Here is a 21,733-nt window from a genome sequence, read left to right on the forward strand (position 1 = left end):
CCATGTTATATTCAAGTTTGTCATATTTGCTTCCAGTTGCGATCACAGATGTAAACATGCTACACACAGATACAGCATCTTTATTCAAATGTGGTTAAATTAATGGTTCAGCTCTCTGTGGTTAAAACTGCTGCCTCAGATTTTTCAAAGCAAATTTAGGAAAATGTGACACTCCATGAGGGGTTCAGAGAACATTACATACATTATATCTTTCTTGGATCTTAAATAGAAGTCATGCTTTTGACGTGCTCCATCTGCAGCTGTGGCATTCTCACCTTTCTGACCGTCTTCCTCCTCTTGGTCAGGGATGAGGCAGAAGAATGTCCAGCTGCAGTCCAGCTCCAACTGACCTTGTAGTGGTGGATGGGAACATCCAGGTCAGGAGGCATGCTCCACTCAATCCTGGCTACCACTGTGCTCCCAGGACCAAAGCTCATATTTGCTACTCTCAGCTCAGTAGGAGCAGGAGGATTGGAGGGATCTGAGGGGGACATGTTGGATGTTATTAATATCTGTTTGCATACAGAAACAATGACCTTTAGTGCACTGACATGTGCTTAGTTTTTTAACCCAACCTGCAAAGTTCACAATAGGCCAATTCATTCGCATGTGTTACTCTCAAAATAACCCAAAAATGGATTTCAGGAGACCTCTACCATATTTACAGATAGTATTGTGTGGCAGGCTGTGGTTTGTGGCTTAGCTGCAAGGGAGGAGCAGTGGGTTCAGGGCATGGTGTCAGGGGAGTCTGACCGCCATCATCTGATCATGTCTCCCCTTTGAGTATATCACCAGGACCAGAGCAGAGGTCTGTGTGTGGTGTGAAGCCGGAGGAGGGCAGCTGGAAAGCTGCTGCAGAAACAGATTACAGATAAAAACGTACACTCAGCATGTAACGCTGTGTGCGTGGGTCCTTTATTATCACACACTACCATTGCTTTCATTAATAGAGAGGACTGCTGCCTACCATTAGCATGAATTGCCTGGATGCTGGTATTTATATCTGGTGCTTCCTGTTCCTCAGCCTGATCAGGATCAGTGATCAATCTCAGCAGCCACAGATGGCTAAACAGTGGTAAAGCTGTTCTAACAATGCACTTCAGCACATAAGGGCACCACCTACACTGTGTCCCTAAGTACCTCAGCACAGCGCAGCAAACAGTGGGAGAACGCCGCTCTCATGAACACGTCTGAATTGATTAAGGTTCACATGTTTTCGACTTGCCGAGGCGGCTCCTTTGTGACTGTGGCAGCTATAGAAATCACACAGAGGAAAACAATGAATCCTCTGAGGATTCTCTCCATAAACTCTGTAATACATATATACAACAGTACCACCATTTGCTAAACAGTCTATTTTCTCTTGAATAGCTTCTAACTGTGCCAGTGTTGATATTAAGAACTTTTGGCTTCTTGACTTTAAGTTCATTAAAAAAATCTCTCTTGTCTATCTCTTCTACTTCTAGGGTAGTAGAGGCAGTGGTGGGACTGGTGCTGTACTGGCCTGTACTCTGTCACTTTGTATTTTCTAAGCTGTCAAAATATATTTTGTTTTCAGCTGATGTCACTGTAGCTGGTCAGTCCGAACACCTTTCCTGCCTCTCTGACCTGCGCTGCCACAGTCCTACCTGTCACCACCTCTGCCTGTTTGAGCGTTGCTGCATCACCTACTTTCGTCACTGGCCTACAGCCATTCTGAAGATCACCACATCAGCACAGCTAAATCACCACAGTCACTCTCTGTTGTCAGACTTTGTTGTTGTGTCTCTGCAGCTGGCAGCTTGTCCAAAGTGTGCCGGCTGACTGTCACCTGGCTCCAGCCCCCCGACAGTGATTCATTATGGTTAATGGTGCTGTTTGGCGAATGGGAGAAGTGGGCTCGAAGAACACACACATATACACACAGACATGCGATGTGTGTCTGACCTCTGCTTGAGTGGAAATGTCTGCTGGGCGTGGTGAAACCTCTGGTCCCGTGAAGGTTAACGGCTGCCACTCTAAACTGGTACCAGCGACCGGGCCGGATGTCTGACAGCCTCGCTCTCTGCTCCGTCGTCTGTGGGGGAAATGAAGTCAGTGACATTCGGGAGAAAACAGTGCGTTTAGTCAGTGTTTAGGTAGATTCTGTCATGTCCAAGAAAATAAGTTGATAGATTTTTAAGCATGTCACAATTCATTGTCGAGTTAAGAGAAATTTACCAAAATGTCTTATGAGCCATAAAATGTTTGCAGAATTTTTGAATATCCAGATACAGATCGTCTCTTTTCTTTCAGTTTTCCACCTCGGACACTTAACCTCACATTAATGCACATGTTCAAGTCCAAACAGACTAGAAACTGAAAAACTGCAGATGAAGTTATTAAACTACAAGCAAAATAATAATCTCATTTCTAACAAAGTTAAGTCTGAAAATTTGAAATAAATGCGATTAAAAAAAAATCATTTGTGATAAAATGTTGGTGTTCTTGCTGTGCCCGTCGTACATGTGAAAACTGTAACATCTACTTTTACCAGCAACACTTTATGAAGTTAATGCCGAGCAGAGCTGAGTTCAGCTTATTGCTCAGCCTCCACAACAGTCCCAGTTTATCATGTGACCCCTTGTGGTGTAGCATAACTTAAGCAGCAAGGAAGGTGATAAGTAAATAGCATCAATGCTGGCATTAGCTTTGCTGGAACTCTGGAGGTGGTATCCCTGATGGGTGGTTGATTCGGACAACGCAGGAGTATGTCATGCTGAATAAGATGGGTGTAGCCTGGCTTTGAGCTAAAAAGCTCCTGTGGCATTATGGCCGCGAGCTCCTCCTGCTGTTCTGGAGACAGATGGCTCAAATCCGGAAATAGCTCTTCTTCAGTACTGGTGGGAAAGAATTGCTCTTGAGGCTCTTCTTCCTGTAGTACAACACGAGCCCACAACTGAAGTGATTGCTCCAGCTTATCAATCCACTCCCTCAACATGTTGACATGAATCACCTGGTGCTTTTTTCGACGATCTGGCATGTTGAGCTCATAAGTGACAGGGCCTACCTTCCTGTTTATCACAAATGGCCCCTGCCATTTGGCTAAGAGACTGCTTTCAGTGGTTGGCAAAAGGAGCAACACTTTTTGTCCTTCTTTAAAGGTCCTCCTGTGAGCTGTCTTATCATAGTTCTGTTTTTGATGTTGCTGGGCACTTACGAGGTGACAATGAGCCAGTTCCTGAAACTATTCAAGCTTGTGCCTCATTTTCAACACATAAGAGAGGGAAGAGCACTGTTTTTCAGGTCTAGCTTCCTCCCAAGCCTCCTTAAGTACATCCAGTGGACCTCTGACATTATGGCCGTACAAGAGCTGAAATGGAGAAAATCCAGTTGATGATTGTGGTACCTCTCTATAGGCGAAAAGCAAAAATGGAAGCCATTGGTCCCAGTCTTTTCCTGATTCTCTTACGAACCTCCTCAGCATTGATTTCAGGGTTTTATTAAACCTCTCAACAAGTCCATCAGTTTGTGGATGGTAAGGGCTTGTTTTGATTCCGGTAATTCCCAGAAGTTTGTAGACTTCCTTGAACAGGTTAGAAGTGAAGTTTGATCCTTGATCTGTCACTAGAATGTACCTATGCCCTGAACTACTTCTCTCCAATTGGCCGACAATATCCATGGCAACACGAGAAAAGGGGATGTCTATCACAGGCATAGGAATGAGTGGGGCTCTGTCTCCTTTCCTACTCGGGGCGGTCAACTGACACTGTGGACAAGATTTGCAAAACTGGACAGTATCTGAAAATTGCTGTGGCCAAAAAAAGCGAGTTATCATTCTGGAGAAGGTTTTAAGATGTCCTAAATGGCTGCCCAAGGAACTGAATGAGCCAACTGCAAGACTACAGGCCTTAAGCTTTTGGGAAGAACCAACTGGTCACAAACTTTGCTACGACGATACAGTCGTTCGTTCTTAACAATGAATACTTCCTGTACTCTAATCGCCGCTGATTCTTGGGTGCTCTTAGCAAACAGGGGTGCTAAAGAGGGGTCCTCCCTTTGGAGTTGGACAATATTGCTCGGGACAACCAGGAGCTCATCAATCTCTGGTTCAGGAAGTGACTCAGCAATTTCTGTCCCCCTCACTTTTCCTGTCTTCTCTGCATTTTACTTTTCTTTAAATGCAGCCTACTTAGTCTGTCAATATTCAGAATTTCACTGTCTGCATAGGGCAACTCACTCAAACCTGGCGCTGACTGAGAAGCTTTATTACCAGACCTAGTGACTACTAGCAGATCTTCACATGCAACATGCAGATTCTTCTCTTCTCTGTCCTTCTGTCTTTGCTAATAACTCCCCAAGAATTGGCATGTCCCGACCCAACACAATCTGGTAGGGAAGTTTATCCATTACTCCAACTGTAAGTATGTACTCCTTTTCATTAACTTGAAGGCAAATGTTAGCAATGGGATAATCAACATTATCACCGTGAACACACCAGACTTTCACTTTACCACAAAATGTGGTGTCACTAGGAAGACAATCTTGCCTGACAAGTGTGCGGCTACTGCCTGAATCCAAGAGGGCAACACATGGCTTTCCCTCAATGAAAACACAGATAGTGTGCTCCTGATCACTGGAGGGTACTAGAGACTCTGTTTCTTCCTCTAGCAAGTCAAAACACTGTGGTGAAAGACACGTGTAAGTCTTACTGACTTGCTGACCTGGGCAATCTGCCTTAAAGTAACCTGCTTGACCACAGGAATGACATACCAAGGGGCCTCTCTGCTTCACTCCTCTACCACGACTACTGCTAGTGATTGGAGAACTTTGTTTAGGGCCTTTAGCTCTGTACCCATTCCCACCCCCTGACTTACCCACAAAAACATTGGCTGAACTGGGTTTTCCTACCATGTACCCTTTTTGTGGGCGTCGGGCTGCAAGGAAAGCCTCTGCCATCTCTGCAGCTTCTTTTGAAGTGGTGGGGTTGCACTCTTTCACCCAGGTCCTCAGCTCTGGGTTAAGAACTCTGAGAAACTGCTCCATCATGATGACATCTCCTATTTGGTCCTTTGTCTTTTCCTTTGGAAGCATCCATTTTTCATACAGGTCTTTAAGGCGCGTTCGCAGCTCTTTGGGTGTCTCATCGTCCTTCACCGTCATGTCGCGGAATCTGATTCGGTAAGTCTCAGCACTTATTTCAAATTTTTCAAGAACAGCGGTTTTTACTTTATCATAGTCCATTGTCTCTTCAGTGTCCATAGCAACATATGCCGCACGTGCTTTACCACTAAAAAGTGGAGCCAGATGCAGTGCCCATTCTTCTTGTGGCCACTGACACCCTGTTGCAATCCTCTCAAAAGTGGTTAAATAATGTTCAATATCTTCATCCTCACCATAGGGCTGCATCTTCGGGCCTTTCCAACCGCTTACTCTGTCCAGATTGGATGACTGTGGTGCTGTGGAAGACTCAGGGGGGTTTCCTCTCTGTTGAACAGGTTGCTGCACCTTTTGCCGTACTGAGGGGCTCAGAGACGTTCCAGATTCAGCTACTGCACCTTCCAACAGCATCTGATGCTCCAGGCGCTCCGACTGGACCTCCTGCTGCAGTTGGCTGAACTGGTGTTGCATTCTACGCCACCGTTCATCCTGGCGTTGTCTGTCCTGCTCCCATTTAGCCTCACGGTCAGCATGCTGTTGCATCAGGCCTTTTAATAAAGTTGAGAGCTCAGAGAGACTTTGTGCTTCGGTGCTGTGCTCACCCGTAGCTTCTGCCAGGTTGCCATCATCTTGGGCCTCCTCTGAGGGAAAATCTGCTGGCCCTTGAGGTTTCCTTGACTTGGCTGATTTCTGCATTGCTATCACCTATTGGCCTGGAGCCACTGCTGCTACCATTTGTGGTGTAGCATAACTTAAGCAGCAAGGAAGGTGATAAGTAAATAGCATTAGCAGACGATTGAAGTTCTTTTAAGCATACTTTATTGCTGGCATCTCCATTTTACCATATAACAATCAATCAGGCATGCAAAAATCCCACTTGCTTTATACAGGACTTTGCCCACACCTGACCTCGTTAGTCTCTACCGTTGAAACAAATAGGTCAGACTGGGAATAAGATTATGCATGAAACTGACAAACTCATTTACTCAGCTAAATGGTTTGTAAAGTAAAAGACTGCATACTATATAACTCAAAAGGCTACTTTAAAGAAAATAAACAATACTATAGAAAATGAAAAACCCTCCATTTGGTTACACCCAATGATGCAATCATTGACCTCATGACCCTATATAAACAGGAAGTACTGGGTGGCCCTTCCCATATACCTGTCTTAAATATAGGACCTGAATAAACAACATGGACACCATGGTAAGTATAACCAAAGCAACATAAAGAAACATAATTTACCAGACATTTGTCTGTGAATAGAAGAAAATTCAGATGACCTGATGGTTAGTAGTGTTTGCTTTAAAAAACATGCATGGATGTAAAGGATGTAACTACTGCTACCACAAACAAACCCCGGGATAGTGTGTGTTAAGAGAAGTTACACCAGCAATGTCTAAATTAAAGCATTATGGCTGACTGTAAAATAACAAAGAAATAAATTATCAATATGGTTAAGGGACAAGTGGTAAATGAGTTCATGCCTAACCACTTTGTCACACCCCTGTGCTGGACAGTGCTCTCCGCCACCATCAACAAAACAAGAACAGAAATGCCAACACAGCAGAGCAGTTCTGTCAGCACCTGGAGACCCAGCACCTTGCAAAGAGACTTTATTTGGGTTTTCTTTCCTTTAATTTGTCACATCTCTGTAACACTTTATATTGGAGGCAGTTAACTAACCTGTGCAGCCACCTGCCACGATGTAGCAGTGTCCTCACTGGGCTGGATGCCAAAGTTCCATCTCCTCTGCAGAACGTAGACTACAGGCTCGGCCGAGATGTTGAAGCGCGATGACCAGTGCACCTCCAGCTGGCCAGAAGACACTTCTTCAAAGGCTAGCTCCTTCCTTGGCTTCAGAGGAGCACCTGGACAGACAAACCATCCGCCACAGGTAAAATAGAGTACAGCTGAAGGGACTCTTATGAGCACAGTACTGTTCATCATCTGCTGTAGTTCCGCAGTGGGGGCATCGAGCTCTTAGTCAGCACCCACCAATGCTGCAGGGATTTGCAGATTTACTCAGGGAGAGAGAATTTTCACTCCATTTATTTGCGTAAAGGCCCAAGGGGGCATTTTTTAGGTTATCAGGACTGATAACATTAGAGTACGTATGGCTGCATGGGTTCTCTCTGGATACTCGGACTTCCTCTCACAATTTGATGACATCCATGTTAGGCTAATAATAAATTCTAAACTGGCTGTAAGTGTGACTGATTGGTGACCCAGGCTGTACCCCACCTCTCACCCACTGACAGCTGGGATAAGCGCTAGCTGAACTGGATAGGTGGGAGAAATGGACGCACGGAGCTTCTTTATTATTTATTTCCTACAGTCAAATCGTTAAACACATTTAAAGTGATGTGTTTTGAATAGCCAGTGGTTCTGGCTCAACATACCCTTGTAGATGTCACTGGGAGTCTGGCAGGTGTGGCCACAGCTGTTAGAGCAGCATTTCTTCTGAGCAGAGCATTCTTTGTCGTGATCACAGCTTTCCACACAGGCAGCAGCAAAACCACTGGCTCTCTGTGGAGGTGGACAGCTGCCCTGCTTCACCGTCAGCACAGAGTGAAGGAACTCACAGCTGGTCCCGCACTCCCAGTGCTTTCTGGGAAACACCCGCTGGATGAATCAAAGGCAAACTAGTTAGCACAGGTTAACTACTTTCACATTCTTCTGTTGGGCCTGTTACAGCATACTTGACATACGACAGTGATACAATGAATAAACGGTATGAATGTTGTCTGTGAAATATGATAATGTCAGGTTTGCATCAATAAGTAGCATTTAGACAAGAAAATTAAGAAAAGCGAGACAAAAAGAAGAGCACTGAATATGAATAATAAATATTTCCAGGAACAGACTGATTCTCCAGGTTTTTATTGGGACAGAGTTTAACAGTTTATTTCAAACTGTGATTGCACAAAACAACCCTTGGCTGTTTTTATACTGTACTCAGAAAGCATACAATATGACTGGCTGTATGTTGCACCATACCTCACATAACTCTCTGCAGTTGCCTTTCCCCTTCATCTCCCAGGAGTCTCTGCAGGGCTCCAGGCACTGTGGAAGTCAAAGCAGTGTGAGCACGTTTAAAGTTTATGGTCAGAAATGAAGAAATACATTTGGAGGTTATACACAGTGAAGTGTTCATGTTTTATTGCTGAACACAAGAGTGTCAGACAGTTTAATGTCTCTGTGAAACTGTAGGTTACCATAAATTACAGCCTGTCAGATCTCGCTTTAGTTAAGTATAAATATTTCTAAAATTATTATACAAAAAAATGCAACGATGCACAAAAGAAACATACACAGGCACCCGCAATCAGGCACGGGCCAAAATGTTTATGGGTAAGGACATTCAACTGATCATACCCATAATATTACCTTCAATAAAATAAACAATAATTGGAGCTTTTTTCATGAATGTTATTTATTCATAATAATGCTATTTTTTCCAGGGGAAGTGGACATAAAAGCGTGGTCACATCAGACTAGTTGCAAAGTGAGGAAATCAGTACCTCCTGTCTCTTTGTGTGTAAGCAGAAAGACACCGTCTCATTATTTTTTACAGTAAGTTATCTTTCCTAAAAAGAATAAAGTGAGAAGGCCGACACTCAACATTATGGAGGTGCACACCTCAGTGTGAGGGGATTTATATTGCACTCGGGGGGTTTCTGGAGCATGTCAAGAATTAACAGTGTAGTCCTCTGCACCACAAAGCCCAATCCTGCACCAGTAAGCAGAGGCAGCCCAGGGGAGCAAGTGTGCACTGATTCTAATTTCATGCTGTAGTGAGAAACAGTGGGGAAAAGTGAAAAGTACGACAGCCTCACAAGGGCATAGCAAGTCATCTGAAAGTTCGAGGAGTGCTCCAAATGCTTAGCAGATAACTCACACACTGGAGAGGAAGTGACGCTTCACTAACTCAGAAGACCTTTGATTGGCCTGGAAAAACAGTTTGTTGCACTATAAATTCAGACAAATCACAAAGTTATTGTACTCAGTCCTACAAATCTTACAAATATGGTATCTGCTACCATACTTACTCTGGATGGCATTACGCTGACCTCCAGTAACACTGTTGGGAATCAGGATATGTACATCAATCCACATATTAAACAAACATCTAGGACTGCTTTCTTCCTTGTGTGCAATCTCTCTAAAATTAGAAATGTCCCGTCTCAGAGTGACGCTGAAAACTAGCTCATGCATTTGTTTACTTTCATAGAAAGAGCGAGCATATGTCTCCTATACTGTTAAATCCAGAATCAAATTGAAAATCCTTCTCCACAAATACATCAGGGCCCATCTTACACTCACAGTCTCTCATTGTGTCTCAGACTGTGGGTTTACTTGTGGTTCATTGGATATTTAAAAGTAGAATTGGACAAATCTATCACTCATACCCTCATAATCCAAACTGTAGAACTTTAATGTCAATAATATGTTTGCAACAGGCTTTAATAAGCTAAGCAAGTCGTAAAAGATCTACCCATGAATGATTTTTCATGTTGTCACTCTGATTTGGTAGGAAAGACCACTCTGAATAAAGATCTTACTCAGCTGGCCTCAGGCTGCTTCCCAGTTCTCTTGTGCAAAAACAAAACTCAGTCTAACGTTATATTACATAGACATAAAGCTGCAAGACAAGGTTCCATTAATTCAGTTTGCACCATTGTTTCTGCATTATTTCATACAATAACATGAACTGTGCATAATCATGACCGTCATCCTGGTCTCCCTCTCAGACAAATGGTTCAATCCACTTTGCAACACTGGGAGATGCAGTTGCTTCAAGAAATGATACCGCCTCCTTTGATTCAGGTATGCAGCAAAATAGACCAGCTCAGAAAAAAAAGAAATGAAAAGACACATGCAACATCTCTACTTTTAAATTAGGCTTTAAACATCTTTTTTGATGAAGCTTACAGTCTAGGCTCTGGCTAGACTGTAACCAAACGTCAGTGGCTCAATCCTCAGAGTGTAACTGTGGCTTACAGTCACACATGTCTACTTGTGTGTATTTTCTGTAAAGCTTACAGATTTGTCATCATTTTCACTGCTTACAGGGTAGATAATAAGCTTTTGGGTTAATATGAGGCCACAGGCACAAACGCCCTCCGATGAAAACAAGCCACACATGTCCTGTTGTAGATGTGCTGAATGAACCAGGTGTCGGGTGCTCTTAGTGCTCCACAAGGAAGAGTTCAGCAGCACGAGCAAGATGAAAGAATACATTAAAGATTGTACATGAGTCCAGAAGACACGAGAAGCAGCATGTTGTGTGTGAGCGTCTGACCTGCTGCAGAGGCAAACAGAGATGACAGACTCACTTTGTGTGTGATGTTCCAACGAGTTTGGGTCATTTGCACGCCACCTGACGGAAATATCTGTGCACAGAACAACAACGAGTGACAACAAATTCCAGTCACTCAGTCAGGAGTTTTATCTGTTTGTTCTTCCAATATCACAGATCAACCCAAACAATACTGAGTTTGCTGTCACAGCGTGAGAGGCAGTGTACACCCTGGTCAGGTCGCCCTGCAGGGCTAACAAGGGAGAGCTGCAAAATGATTTGACATGATGTACTGTATACAGCGCCATGCTGAGTCAACCACATTGTCAAAATTCCACATCTTTTAATCAACAAAAAGGGTTATGAATGTAAAAAAAAGGCAAAACTCACAGCCAGTGATGTGTACTAAGAAAGATAAAGGAAGATACGGGGAAGAAGAAGTTGCTGCAAAATAGACTACAGAGTGTGGAACACACACTGTCCTGCTCCGCAGTGGAGTGTCTGATTGCCCTGTTCCAGTCCTGCCATCTCCCATCTCCTGTCCACGCTGTCCACAAGAGGACGCTTCCACTAATGCAGACTGACATTCCTACTCTCATGTCATTCCCTTTGTACCTCAGCATCAGTGAGTTTTCTGCCCCATTTCAAGCTTAAATCAAGCATTTTATTTCACTACTCTGAAGATGAAGCAGCCCATGAAATGTATTTCTTACTAAAACAGGAACCACCCTGTTCTTACTTACCAACAATGCACAGCAGTGTGTGTGTGTCATTATATTATTAAAATGGTGTGCCATATTTCTATTTATGTGGTCATGTTGTGTGGACCTGCAAAAAACTGTAACCAAGTCTTCACAAGACAAGTCATCGTAATTCAGGATGTTAAATGGGTTTAATGTTAGGGTTAAAGTAAGGCCAGGTGGAGGTTTGGACCTGGGTTGGTTGGTGTTGGGGTGAGGTGAGTTTCAGCTATGGTCAATATGTCAGCACAGTGTCTTCTAAAATAATGGAAATATTATTGTGCTGTTGTATTATTTTCACAGGTCATTCCATCAAGACCTAAAGACATTGAACATATTGTTGGAAGAAGCTGAAGCCCGGGCACAAGATCGAGCCTGGTGGCGTTCGTTTGCCGCCCGATATGCCACATAAGGCATGGGAGGAGCTAAGTCTAAGTAAGTCTGTGTTATTTTGGCAGTGGATGTTCCCTATTCCTCCATGACCAAACAGAGCTAATGGAGCAGACATCTTCTCTGCTGACCGTGTAAAATGCTGTTCTTTTGGTTCTTGACACTGTTTGATTCACTGCCCAGACAAACCCCACAGAGACCAAAAAGGCCCCGTGTTTATGTCTTGTTTCCTGTTTCGACTGCCGGCATTGTCTTTGAAAATGTTCCCGATTTTTGAACATCCACAGACGAACTTTAACTTTTCCCAGCAAATTACTTCTCAGGTACCTTGTTTGCTTGAAAATATGAGTTCGAAGCAAGGAAGGAATGAAAAAAATGATTTTCTGGCTCTTAATCAAACATCACATCAAGGCTGTTGTGTATTGAAGTACACTAATTACTGCTGAGTGGTACTGGAAGAAGGTCATTACACTGCGCTCGATGCCAGTTTGTCTATGTTTCGAGCTAAGGACACTGGTGTCAGCGCATGACTATGATGCTCTCTCATTGTTCCAATGCCACAGTGCCATCTTAAGCCTTTTTTAAGAGCTGAATCGAACTAGACTGTGTGGGAGTGTCTTGTTAATCAACTCTGGCATTTCCAAATGGCTATATGCCTGGAGGAAATAGTGACAGAAGGATTAACAAGCTCTCATTACCACCAGAGCCCATGAGGATGACATGAGGCCAAATGATCACAAGCCAAAGTGATAGGCTGTCTCACAGCAACAAGGATAAGCAAGCTTATCATCAGACCTCTCTAAGATTAAGAGCTGGGCAGGGGTATGTTGAAACTGGGACTGTCATGTTAGCCAGACTCAGAAGTCTGAACAAGACACGAGTAATATTTTATAGCACAGAGGAATATTAAAGATCTAAAGTTGTCACTAGGAAGATGTTTTATCTTTTAATGTGGTTAATATTTAAAGTGCTGTTTGTCTGTAAGTATATCTAAAACTGTCTAGATGCATGCTCAATAATCCAGGTAAGGAAATCTGGAGTGAGGCCCACAACCAGCCTCTGTGTTATTACTGCTGAGCTTGAGTAGGTTAGACGACATCCATGTTTCGATGTCGCGCAGACAGCTGACAGGTGATTGTGGGCAGAGATGAGTGGAAGATTTAGTACTTAGACAAACATATGTATCGTCATTTAAGTTTCAAACTTTATTTGTAGTTCTTAAATGTTATCCGTCTGATATTTTAAATATGCATGCTTATCACAGCGGTCCCCAACCTTTTTTGCTCCACGGACCGGTTTAATGTCAGACAATATTTTCACAGACCGGCCTTTAAGGTCTCGCAGATAAATACAACAAAATAAAACGATACGACCGAGACAAAAACTGTGTTTTTTTGCAAATATCATAATAAACGCGAACTCACTGTGTAATTGTGTAACTTTATCAGCAGCATCTCCTGAAATGCACCAACAACACTGAGAGTAACATCCTCCTCTCTGCCCCTTAATGCTCTCTGGTCGCTATGGTAACGTGTAAATATTTCTTTCAAAATAAGACACACAGATACAACACGGGAAAGACCTTGGGAAACGATACAAACCCTGAAAACCATAAATTTCACACCCGAGCCTCAGCTCTCGCAGCCCGGTACAGAATTGCGTTGTTTGGTACAACTCACGGACCGGTTCTGTTTGGTACTGAAACGTGGTACGTTTGGCCGTGGCCCGGGGGGTTGGGGACCGCTGGCCTATCACATGAGTGTGTGCCAACATCATTAAGCCTTCCCCTGATATTTGCACATACAGTTCAATTCAGTTTAATTTATCCAGCGCCAAGTCACAACTACAATCACCTCAAGGTGCTTTATATTGTAAGGAAAGACTGTACAATAATACAGAGAAAACCCCAACAATCAGATGACCCCCTGTGAACAAGCACGTGGACACAGTAGGAATCATTAGAATCAGTTTTTATTATCCATAAAGACTGGTGGCATAAATCAATCAATGAAACTACAGGCATAAGGACATAAAGTTGTGGACGACCTCCAATTTCCTTCTAAACTCAGACAAAAAAAAAGTTTTTATATTTACCACTAAAAATCTCAGAAACATGGTGTCTAACCGGATTCTTAGGGCATTACCTTTGTCTCCATTAACATATTTCTAGGCTGGACTACTGTAATTCATTATTACAGGATGTCCTAAAAAACTGAAAAGTCTTCAGCTGATCCAAAATGCTGCAGCAAGAGTCCTGACAGGGACTAGAAAGAGAGAGCAGATTTCTCCTGTATTGGCTTCCCTTCATTGGCTTCCTGTTAAATCCAGAATTGAATTCAAAATCCTGCTCCTCACATACAAGGTCTTAAATAATCAGGCCCCATCTTATCTTAATGACCTTGTAGTACCATATCACCCTATTAGAGCACTTCGCTCTTGCACTGCAGGCCTACTTGTTGTTCCTAGAGTATTTAAAAGTAGAATGGGAGGCAGAGCCTTCAGTTTTCAGGCCCCTCTTCTGTGGAACCAGCTTCCAGTTTGGATTCAGGAGACAGACACTATCTCTACTTTCAAGATTAGGCTTCAAACTTTCCTTTTTGCTAAAGCATATAGTTAGGGCTGGACCAGGTGAATTTGAACCATCTGTTATACAATTATAGGCTCAGACTACTGCAGTACTTTGTGTGATGACCAGCTCTTCTTCTTCATTCATCTCTTTTCACTCCCCACATGGTTATATACTACTGCATTGTGTCATTTTTGTCTTCTCTGTTCCTTGTTTTGTCCTGTCACATTAAAATTTTAAAAAAATATTTATGCCCAAAATGGTGACTTTAAGTTAATTCATTACATGTAAATTTTCCATGTAATTTGGGTATAAATGTTACATTTAATGGAATCTGATATACAGTCAGTTCATACAAAGGATATTTTCCTTAATGTTTAATTATTTAGATAAATAACCCTTTTATTTTCTATAATTCAGTTACATTCTTATCAAAATTATTGCTTGATGTTGTTTGTTAGAGTATCTCACGTTGATAAGCTTTAATTTGGGTTTATTTTGCAGCAATGGGACATGGGCAGCTTGCACAGGACAATGATCTCAGCAGCAAATCTACAACACAAAGGCTGAAAAAGAAAAGACTCAAAGTGCTGCAGTGGCCCATCACAGTCCAGAACTCAGCCTGGCTGAAATGCTGCGGCAGGATCTTAACAGAGCTGTACTTAAAAAAAAAAGCCCACAAACGTCAGTGAACTGACATAACACTAAAAAGGGGCTGGCCAACATTCCCCACATCAATGTGAGATACTAATAAGTCATATAGAAAAGGATTATTTCTAATTATTGCTGCTAAAGATGGTTGTTCAAGCTGCTGAATAATGGATAAGCTACTTTGTTTTTCACATAACTGGATTTAAAAACACCAGGACTACCTGAGCATCATTTCACAAAAAATGCCTTGACAAAATTTCAGATTATCAAAAAGATAGCTTGCAAACAGTGTCATCCATCTATTACTGTCTGCCTCTTTCATGACTCCTGATGTATTAACAGGGAAACTGCTATGATGTATAGGATGTCACAGAATAAAGAGCCACAACTGGTGATGAATGGCAGACTTAAGAAATGGGTAATAACCACTATAATCCACCAGCAGGTATCAGTACATACAGATGTACACCTGTGCACAGAGCACGCTGTCAGGTTGCATGTGGGCTGATTTATTGCTGCAAAAGCAAGGAGCATAAAACTACACGCACATAAGGAGAGCGAGAAAGAGTGATTTATTACTCTGAAAAACTCTAGCAGTCCCACATGACTTCCTATTTTTACACTCAACAGCTAACTGAAGCTCTTCAGTTCTTGTCCATGATCTAAAAGTGTATATGAGCGCAGTGTGTGCCAATAATTCTATTATTTAAATTCTGCATCTTTTCTTTCATACTGTAAAACAAGGGGAAATGTACATGATATAAATTTATATATTTTGTTCAGAGTCAATTCCAGGATTTTTAAAAATGTACTAAGGGAGACCAAGTCAGAGGGCCCGTGGGAAATAAGAAAATCTATTAGACATAAATATAGAGTTGAGAAACGAGGGAACAGAGAGTAGGGAAGTTGTTTTGTATTCAAAACTGCATGGTAATGGAAGTATTTGCATCCTTACAAAAGTCCAAAAATACTTCAATAAAGTGCTTCAGATTGAATAAGGAGCACATTCACGTTACATGCATCCATGCATTAATGAGCACATCACTTTAATGCTGAAGTTTGACCTGATGCCTCATAAACTTCTAAATGTGTTATACTGTATCAAAATAGCACAATGTAAAGCACTTTCGACTACAAGCCACATTCAAATCATTTAGTGCACTTCACCCATCTTGCATCCACACTTACAACAATTAACTTAAATTGCATGTAGTGGGCAAACCCACACAGGGAGGAAGAACATGTAGTGTGGCCCAGTTAACCGGGAGATTTATCCAGGAGGTGAGAGTGCTATTAGCAGGACTGCACCACCCACAGGTGTTGTTATTTTCTATGGAAAATCAGAATACTTCATGCAAATGAGGTTCAGGAACAACTCACTGTCTCAGGTTTGTGTGACGAATGGAAAATCAGAAGGACGTACTTTTAAAAATGTTTCCTACCTTTGCACACTGTTTATGATTATGACACCAGCCCAAGGATCCGTTATTCTGAAGACGAGACTAAAATGAGGAAGACAAGGACATAAGCATAAATAAATGGGTCGGTCTGAGTTAAGCACAAATGAATCCATTTTAAAGCTGAGTGATGTCACTGATCAAGCTGTGAGCCTGCAAAGATTTGTTTTTCAGAGGAACTTGAGAAACCAACAGGTGTCTAACTTTGCAGATTGTTAAAGTATTGACTAAGAGCACAGCCGTCTAGTGCTAACTCTGTTCATTGAAATAAAGCATGCAGACCTCAGCTCAGCACACACATGATTATACAGATACTTTATGCACGACCTCCACGATCTTTTCCACCAATATTCAAACTTCCAAAAATGTTGCTCTTGTCGGAGCAGCTTCTGTCTTTGGGATCAGACAGCAAAGACTGATTGCAGGCCTGTTACTCTGATGTTTTTAATCCTTTAAGAGACTGGTGCTGAACAAGCTAAAAGAACATCACACCCATCCTTCCCTGCCTAATGTGGATTCATTTTCCAGCAGGAACAGAACAGACTGCCAGTTGTCTCTTATCACAGAACAATCCAGTACAACCGAATTCAACCTACAAAAAAACCCTTATGACCTGGTTTTAAAAGACAAACATCCAAAGTGCTCAGTTTGAGACCTCAAGACAGGATGCCACTGACCAGTAAGTATTATCATGGTGGCTAGATCCATTTTTTAATTAATGCTGACAGTCTCTTGCTCTTCTGGATTTAAACCTGGTGACTTGGCAGGCCGCTGAAGTCTGGTGAATAAAATGACAGTAACAAGAAATGTTTGGTTCTTTTTAATCTATAACCACCTGGGGAATTGTTCAGTGTTCTTCTTTTTTTCTTCTTCTTTTTCCATTTCAAAGCCACTGAAAATGTTGGCAGCAAACAGTGAGATTGAAATATCGAACAGTGATTGATATCAAACGCTGTTTGCTCTGTTTTCTCTGTCTGTAGGTAAATGGAATATGAATGATTGAGAGCGGAGACAAATTGTCTTCTCTGGGTTTGGTTTTATTAAAGCAAAGGTCATTATGTCAATCAACAGTTTTAGTTATTTTGTTATCTGCTGTTTTAACTGAGCTAGCATCAATTTCCTGAAAAGACTCCTTCTACAGAATCACAGGAATCGTATAATGAAAAAGTATTCATAGCCGTTGACTTTTTCCATGCAATTTTTGCCCATTCTTCTTTGCAAAATAGCTCCAATTTAGTCAGATTGGATGGAAATCATCTGTGAATCCCAATTTTCAAGCCTTGCCACAGAATCTCAGCAGGATCTAGGTGTGGACTTTAACTGGGTCATTCTAGCACTGGTCTAAACCACTCCAGTGTAGTTATGGCTGTTACCAGTTAAAGCTGGGTAAGCCATGTGAGGCCAATGAGCCATGCAGTGAGAACTACTGCATCAGGTCGATAACTGGAAATATCACCAGCGTTAACAAATGAATCATTTCTAAATTTTGTGAAATTAGAAATCATAACAGAGGTGCTGGATCAGACTGAATTAGATAGGACAGTGGTGAATCACTGACATGAAACATAAAAAATATACTATGGCCATACAGGACAAGTAATGCTTTTAACTGTGACTTTCACAGGAGCTTTGTGAGGAATGGAGCCAAAGGATAATTAGTGGTGAAAAACCTGAGGGTGGACCTTAACTATAATAGTCTAAATCTAAAACAGGGTACAAAGGCTAGCCCTACAATAAAGTGACATGCAGATTCACAAAGTCAATGTGAGCATGTTTCACACTTCAATAGTTAATGAATTGACATGAGTGCTGGGAATACTGGCTACTGTAAGACTAGGAATGGCAAGTGATGTATGAGTGATACATGTCTGAGGTGCAGCTTTGAAGAGCTGGAACTAAAGCAAGGACACAGTACAGTAGTCTACTTCTTGGCATGTTTGAAGAGACGAGCACCACAGCACACATTCATGGTTTTTCTCTTACGGGCTGGACCATCATTCTGTGCAGTTTCATTGGACTAAGTGAGGCATACTCGAAAGCCTGAACCAAGGAGCCAAACTGCAAGTGTGTGTGCACGTGTCAGTGTGTGTGTGTGTGTGCATGTATGTGCATGTGTGTGAGAGAGAGAGAGAATGACAGAAGAAGAATCTGTTTGAATAATCACTATAATAAGCCGTATGGTCTATTCTGGCCTGCCTTTCAGTTGTACAGTGCTTCACTCTGTGTGAGTGAACATCAAGCATGACTGAACTTATTTTTTTCATTTTGTCAACTTCATAATATCACTATTTTATATAGTTTCAGACTGTTAGGATTTTATGATATTTAGACGTCATGTCTAAAGTAAAGTTTTTTTCGTTTTTCTTGTTGAGTCAGTGTCTCTGGAGTATACTCACCAACATCCTAAGACCTTGTTTTGTAGTGTAAACATGACTTTCCATCACCTTGTGCACTGTTTTCCACACTGGTTTCCCTCAGCTTTCCCTGAAGTGCCCATATCTGACAGCACATGTTTCCTTTTACAGCAGTATATATAATAAGAAATATATTTACTTATATTAAAAGTTATTTTATTAACGTAATGTAACCTTACATGAAAATGAATGCACATATCTATTGTTTGAAACTGTTTTTCACAACTCAGGTAAGCGTCATGGATATTTTCTTTCAAACCAATAAAAAAAACAGCATTTGCTGATTAAAAAAAGTTAAATACGTGAAATTTAAGGACTTTTGACTGGTTATGTATAAACAGCCAATGCCAAAGGTGTCCTGACCTGCAGAATCGAGAGCGCCGCTACACTGTGCAAGCTGAGGCATCGCGACGCACACCTGGCCCTGGAAACGGTCTCCGACCAGGACTCATCAGCATCGGCGTGCTGCCTCCTGGCACAGACACCTGAGCTGCAGAGGAAAATAATCCACAGGCTGGTCCTGACACCGCTGTTTGTGGTCAGCATCTCCGTTCCGAGGTGGGACGCTGAAACAAAAGATGCCGCTTGGAGTAATGTGATGGAAGCCCAGCTTTACTAGCTATTATATAGCCAAGGGTGGAGCTATAAGATCTAGGCGTACACAGTTAGGGTCAGGATGCTCATGAGCCGGTGTTTTCATTCCAGTCGGTCAATGCGCGCACAGCCAGTAGTATTGCCTCAACAACATAGTACTTTATTGTCCCACAAGGGGGGATTAGTTCAGCAGCAAGGGCAACATCTTCTTTAATTCATTTAATGTACAGAATTCACCTGCTTGCTGCATACAATGCTACTACTGCACATAATACTTACTGCATCAAATGCCACGTTGTACATAATTCATTCACTTACTGCACATAGCGTCCCCCATATATATATTTACTTAATGTATATAATGTTCTTTTCTCCCCTTTTGCACAGTCGAGGAGCCTGTCAGGATACATTTCACTGCGTGTTGTACTTGTATAACTGTGCTTTGACAAATAAAGAATCTTGAATCTTGAAACATTAAAAATAAACAAAACAATGATAAAAAGCCACAAGACAGTTATTTATTTATTATTAGATGTAGCCATAATAATATGACGCTCACAAAAATGCACGGAGAAGAACAATGATGAATAAATGAGCAGTGACGTCATAATTGATAATGACTAGCTCAATGGCTAAGATTTGCTATCCGCTGTATATTGCAGGAAAGTATAGCAGTCAGGCAAATTGAAGGCCAACTATGAATGTATGAATGAATGATGAGACTGACCACATTCTTCACACTCTTTCTTACCGGTTCCTATTTTACCCAATCACGGCTGCAGCTTTCCAGCTCCCAGCCGAACACACACAACCAAAGCAACCGTCAGGACCCAGTTCAGTCCTTTAATGTGTAGGGGTGGCGTGATGCTCTAATGCAGCTCAGGTGTGGCCGCCCCCGCCCCCCGCAGCCGCGCCGCCGACCACGCCCTGCCACATAACTAACAGTCCATACAAACTTAAATTTGCTTTCATGAGCACTGGTTGTGATAAATGTCAAGCTTCTGCCTGCTCTCTTTCAGACCTCGAACATCAAATTACACCATCATGGTTTGTGTGTCTGATACCAGCCTCATTGATGTTCTTTGTTTCTGTGTTTTATTGATCTACTTCTGAATCACGGGGTGCACTCCTGTGAAGACTTTGTTTTATCAGCCGGGGGATGTTACGTCTATTTTTAGACTTTCGTGAAGCTGAACTTAAAAGGTTTTGGATATATGCTACTGTTAATTCAGGTTTGGATGAGCACATTTGTAAAATAGTTTTACTTTCAGTCAGATTGCTTTGTGTTTTTGTGTGGACTGAATTATGCATTTGTGAGCCCTTTAAAGTTACACACAAATCACTGTACACGATTGTAAATCTTACTTTATGCTTGTGGATCATATCATAAGCAATTGTGACCTTTTTGGGGGCAAATTTCTGTCCATATATAAACAATGACCAGCTAACCTAACCCCATAATGTCTGTGGGAGGAAGCCGGGGTACTCGGAGACAACCCCACACAGGAACGGCCCAGACTGGATTTGAACTCAGGGCCCTCTGGCTTTGTTAACCAACACACCACCACGTCATCCTATTCTGAATTTTTTTCATGTAAATCGGGCCGTTGTTTCACAGAATTTTAATCGATTAAATATTTTACTGTTAGTCAAGCTTGTGTTTCCTTGGTGTGTTTTCTGAGTGAAGGAAAAAGAAGTCTATATCAGTCCAAACTTTACAGAGTAGCTACATGGTGCTTATATGTGCTGCTTGATGCCAGCCTTGGTCTGGTGTTATTACCACCTCATTCTAATGCCTACATTTTGCCAGATGTAGTAGCACAGGTTGCTCCTCCATTAATGTAGAGGAAACATTTATGTTCCTGAATCTGTGATTTTACACATTGGAGACATTTTTTCCGAGAGAGAGCTTTTTCCTCAACATGACCAGGGCATAGCAGGGAATGTACTTGTCAGGGAATTCTAGCTGGTATGTTTAGTGGTAGCTGCAAACACCATTTTTATAGACTCCTCTATTAAAGTAACCACAAGCATATCTCTCATAAGTAAGCGGTTCACTGCTGGTTTCCTTGCCCAAGGAAAGGAGAAAAATGACGTTTTGGAAATTCTGAAGAGATCCTCCTTGGATTGTCAGTTCCCTCATGCCTGGCATAAGGGCCCCCCTTGCACTGCTAGAGCATCCTGCAGTGTTAATAGGCGCTTTTTTCTCCGCTGCACTAGATTTCCAAACAGTCACTCATGCCTCACTGCTCACTCTCAGGTTTTATAGTACTGTCTTTGACCTAATGAGCCTTTACAGCTGAGATTTTTTACCTCTCAGAGGTTTCAAAAAGAGAGGCAGAGCAGGTTCATTACGCCTCTACATATACATTCAGAACACAAGGCGATGAGATGCTCCGAGACAGTGTTTTAATTAACAGTGGCTCCTCAGTGTACTCACTGGAGAAAATGACATGAAGCCTACAAGCAATCCTCTGAATTGTTTTCCGATTTGTTTT

At 42.1% G+C, this 21,733-nt stretch overlaps 1 protein-coding gene across 1 annotated transcript in view; it reads right to left on the minus strand.

Annotated features, from left to right (window-relative positions):
- anos1a (anosmin 1a) overlaps positions 1–20,052 on the minus strand; it is a 28,315-nt gene extending 8,263 nt beyond the window's left edge. Inside the window, exons 1-8 of the mRNA XM_039606655.1 lie at positions 19,987–20,052; positions 19,005–19,207; positions 16,213–16,272; positions 8,122–8,187; positions 7,524–7,746; positions 6,808–6,992; positions 1,927–2,056; positions 276–481 (exon numbers count right to left, since the gene is read on the minus strand). Of these exons, the coding sequence (XP_039462589.1) occupies positions 276–481; positions 1,927–2,056; positions 6,808–6,992; positions 7,524–7,746; positions 8,122–8,187; positions 16,213–16,272; positions 19,005–19,187 (1,053 nt within the window). The 5' untranslated portion in view covers positions 19,188–19,207; positions 19,987–20,052. The remainder of the gene's footprint in view (positions 1–275; positions 482–1,926; positions 2,057–6,807; positions 6,993–7,523; positions 7,747–8,121; positions 8,188–16,212; positions 16,273–19,004; positions 19,208–19,986) is intronic.
- Between the last annotated feature and the right edge of the window lie 1,681 nt (positions 20,053–21,733).

Source organism: Oreochromis aureus, linkage group 23, assembly GCF_013358895.1.
Source record: "Oreochromis aureus strain Israel breed Guangdong linkage group 23, ZZ_aureus, whole genome shotgun sequence".
Taxonomy (NCBI): domain Eukaryota; kingdom Metazoa; phylum Chordata; class Actinopteri; order Cichliformes; family Cichlidae; genus Oreochromis; species Oreochromis aureus.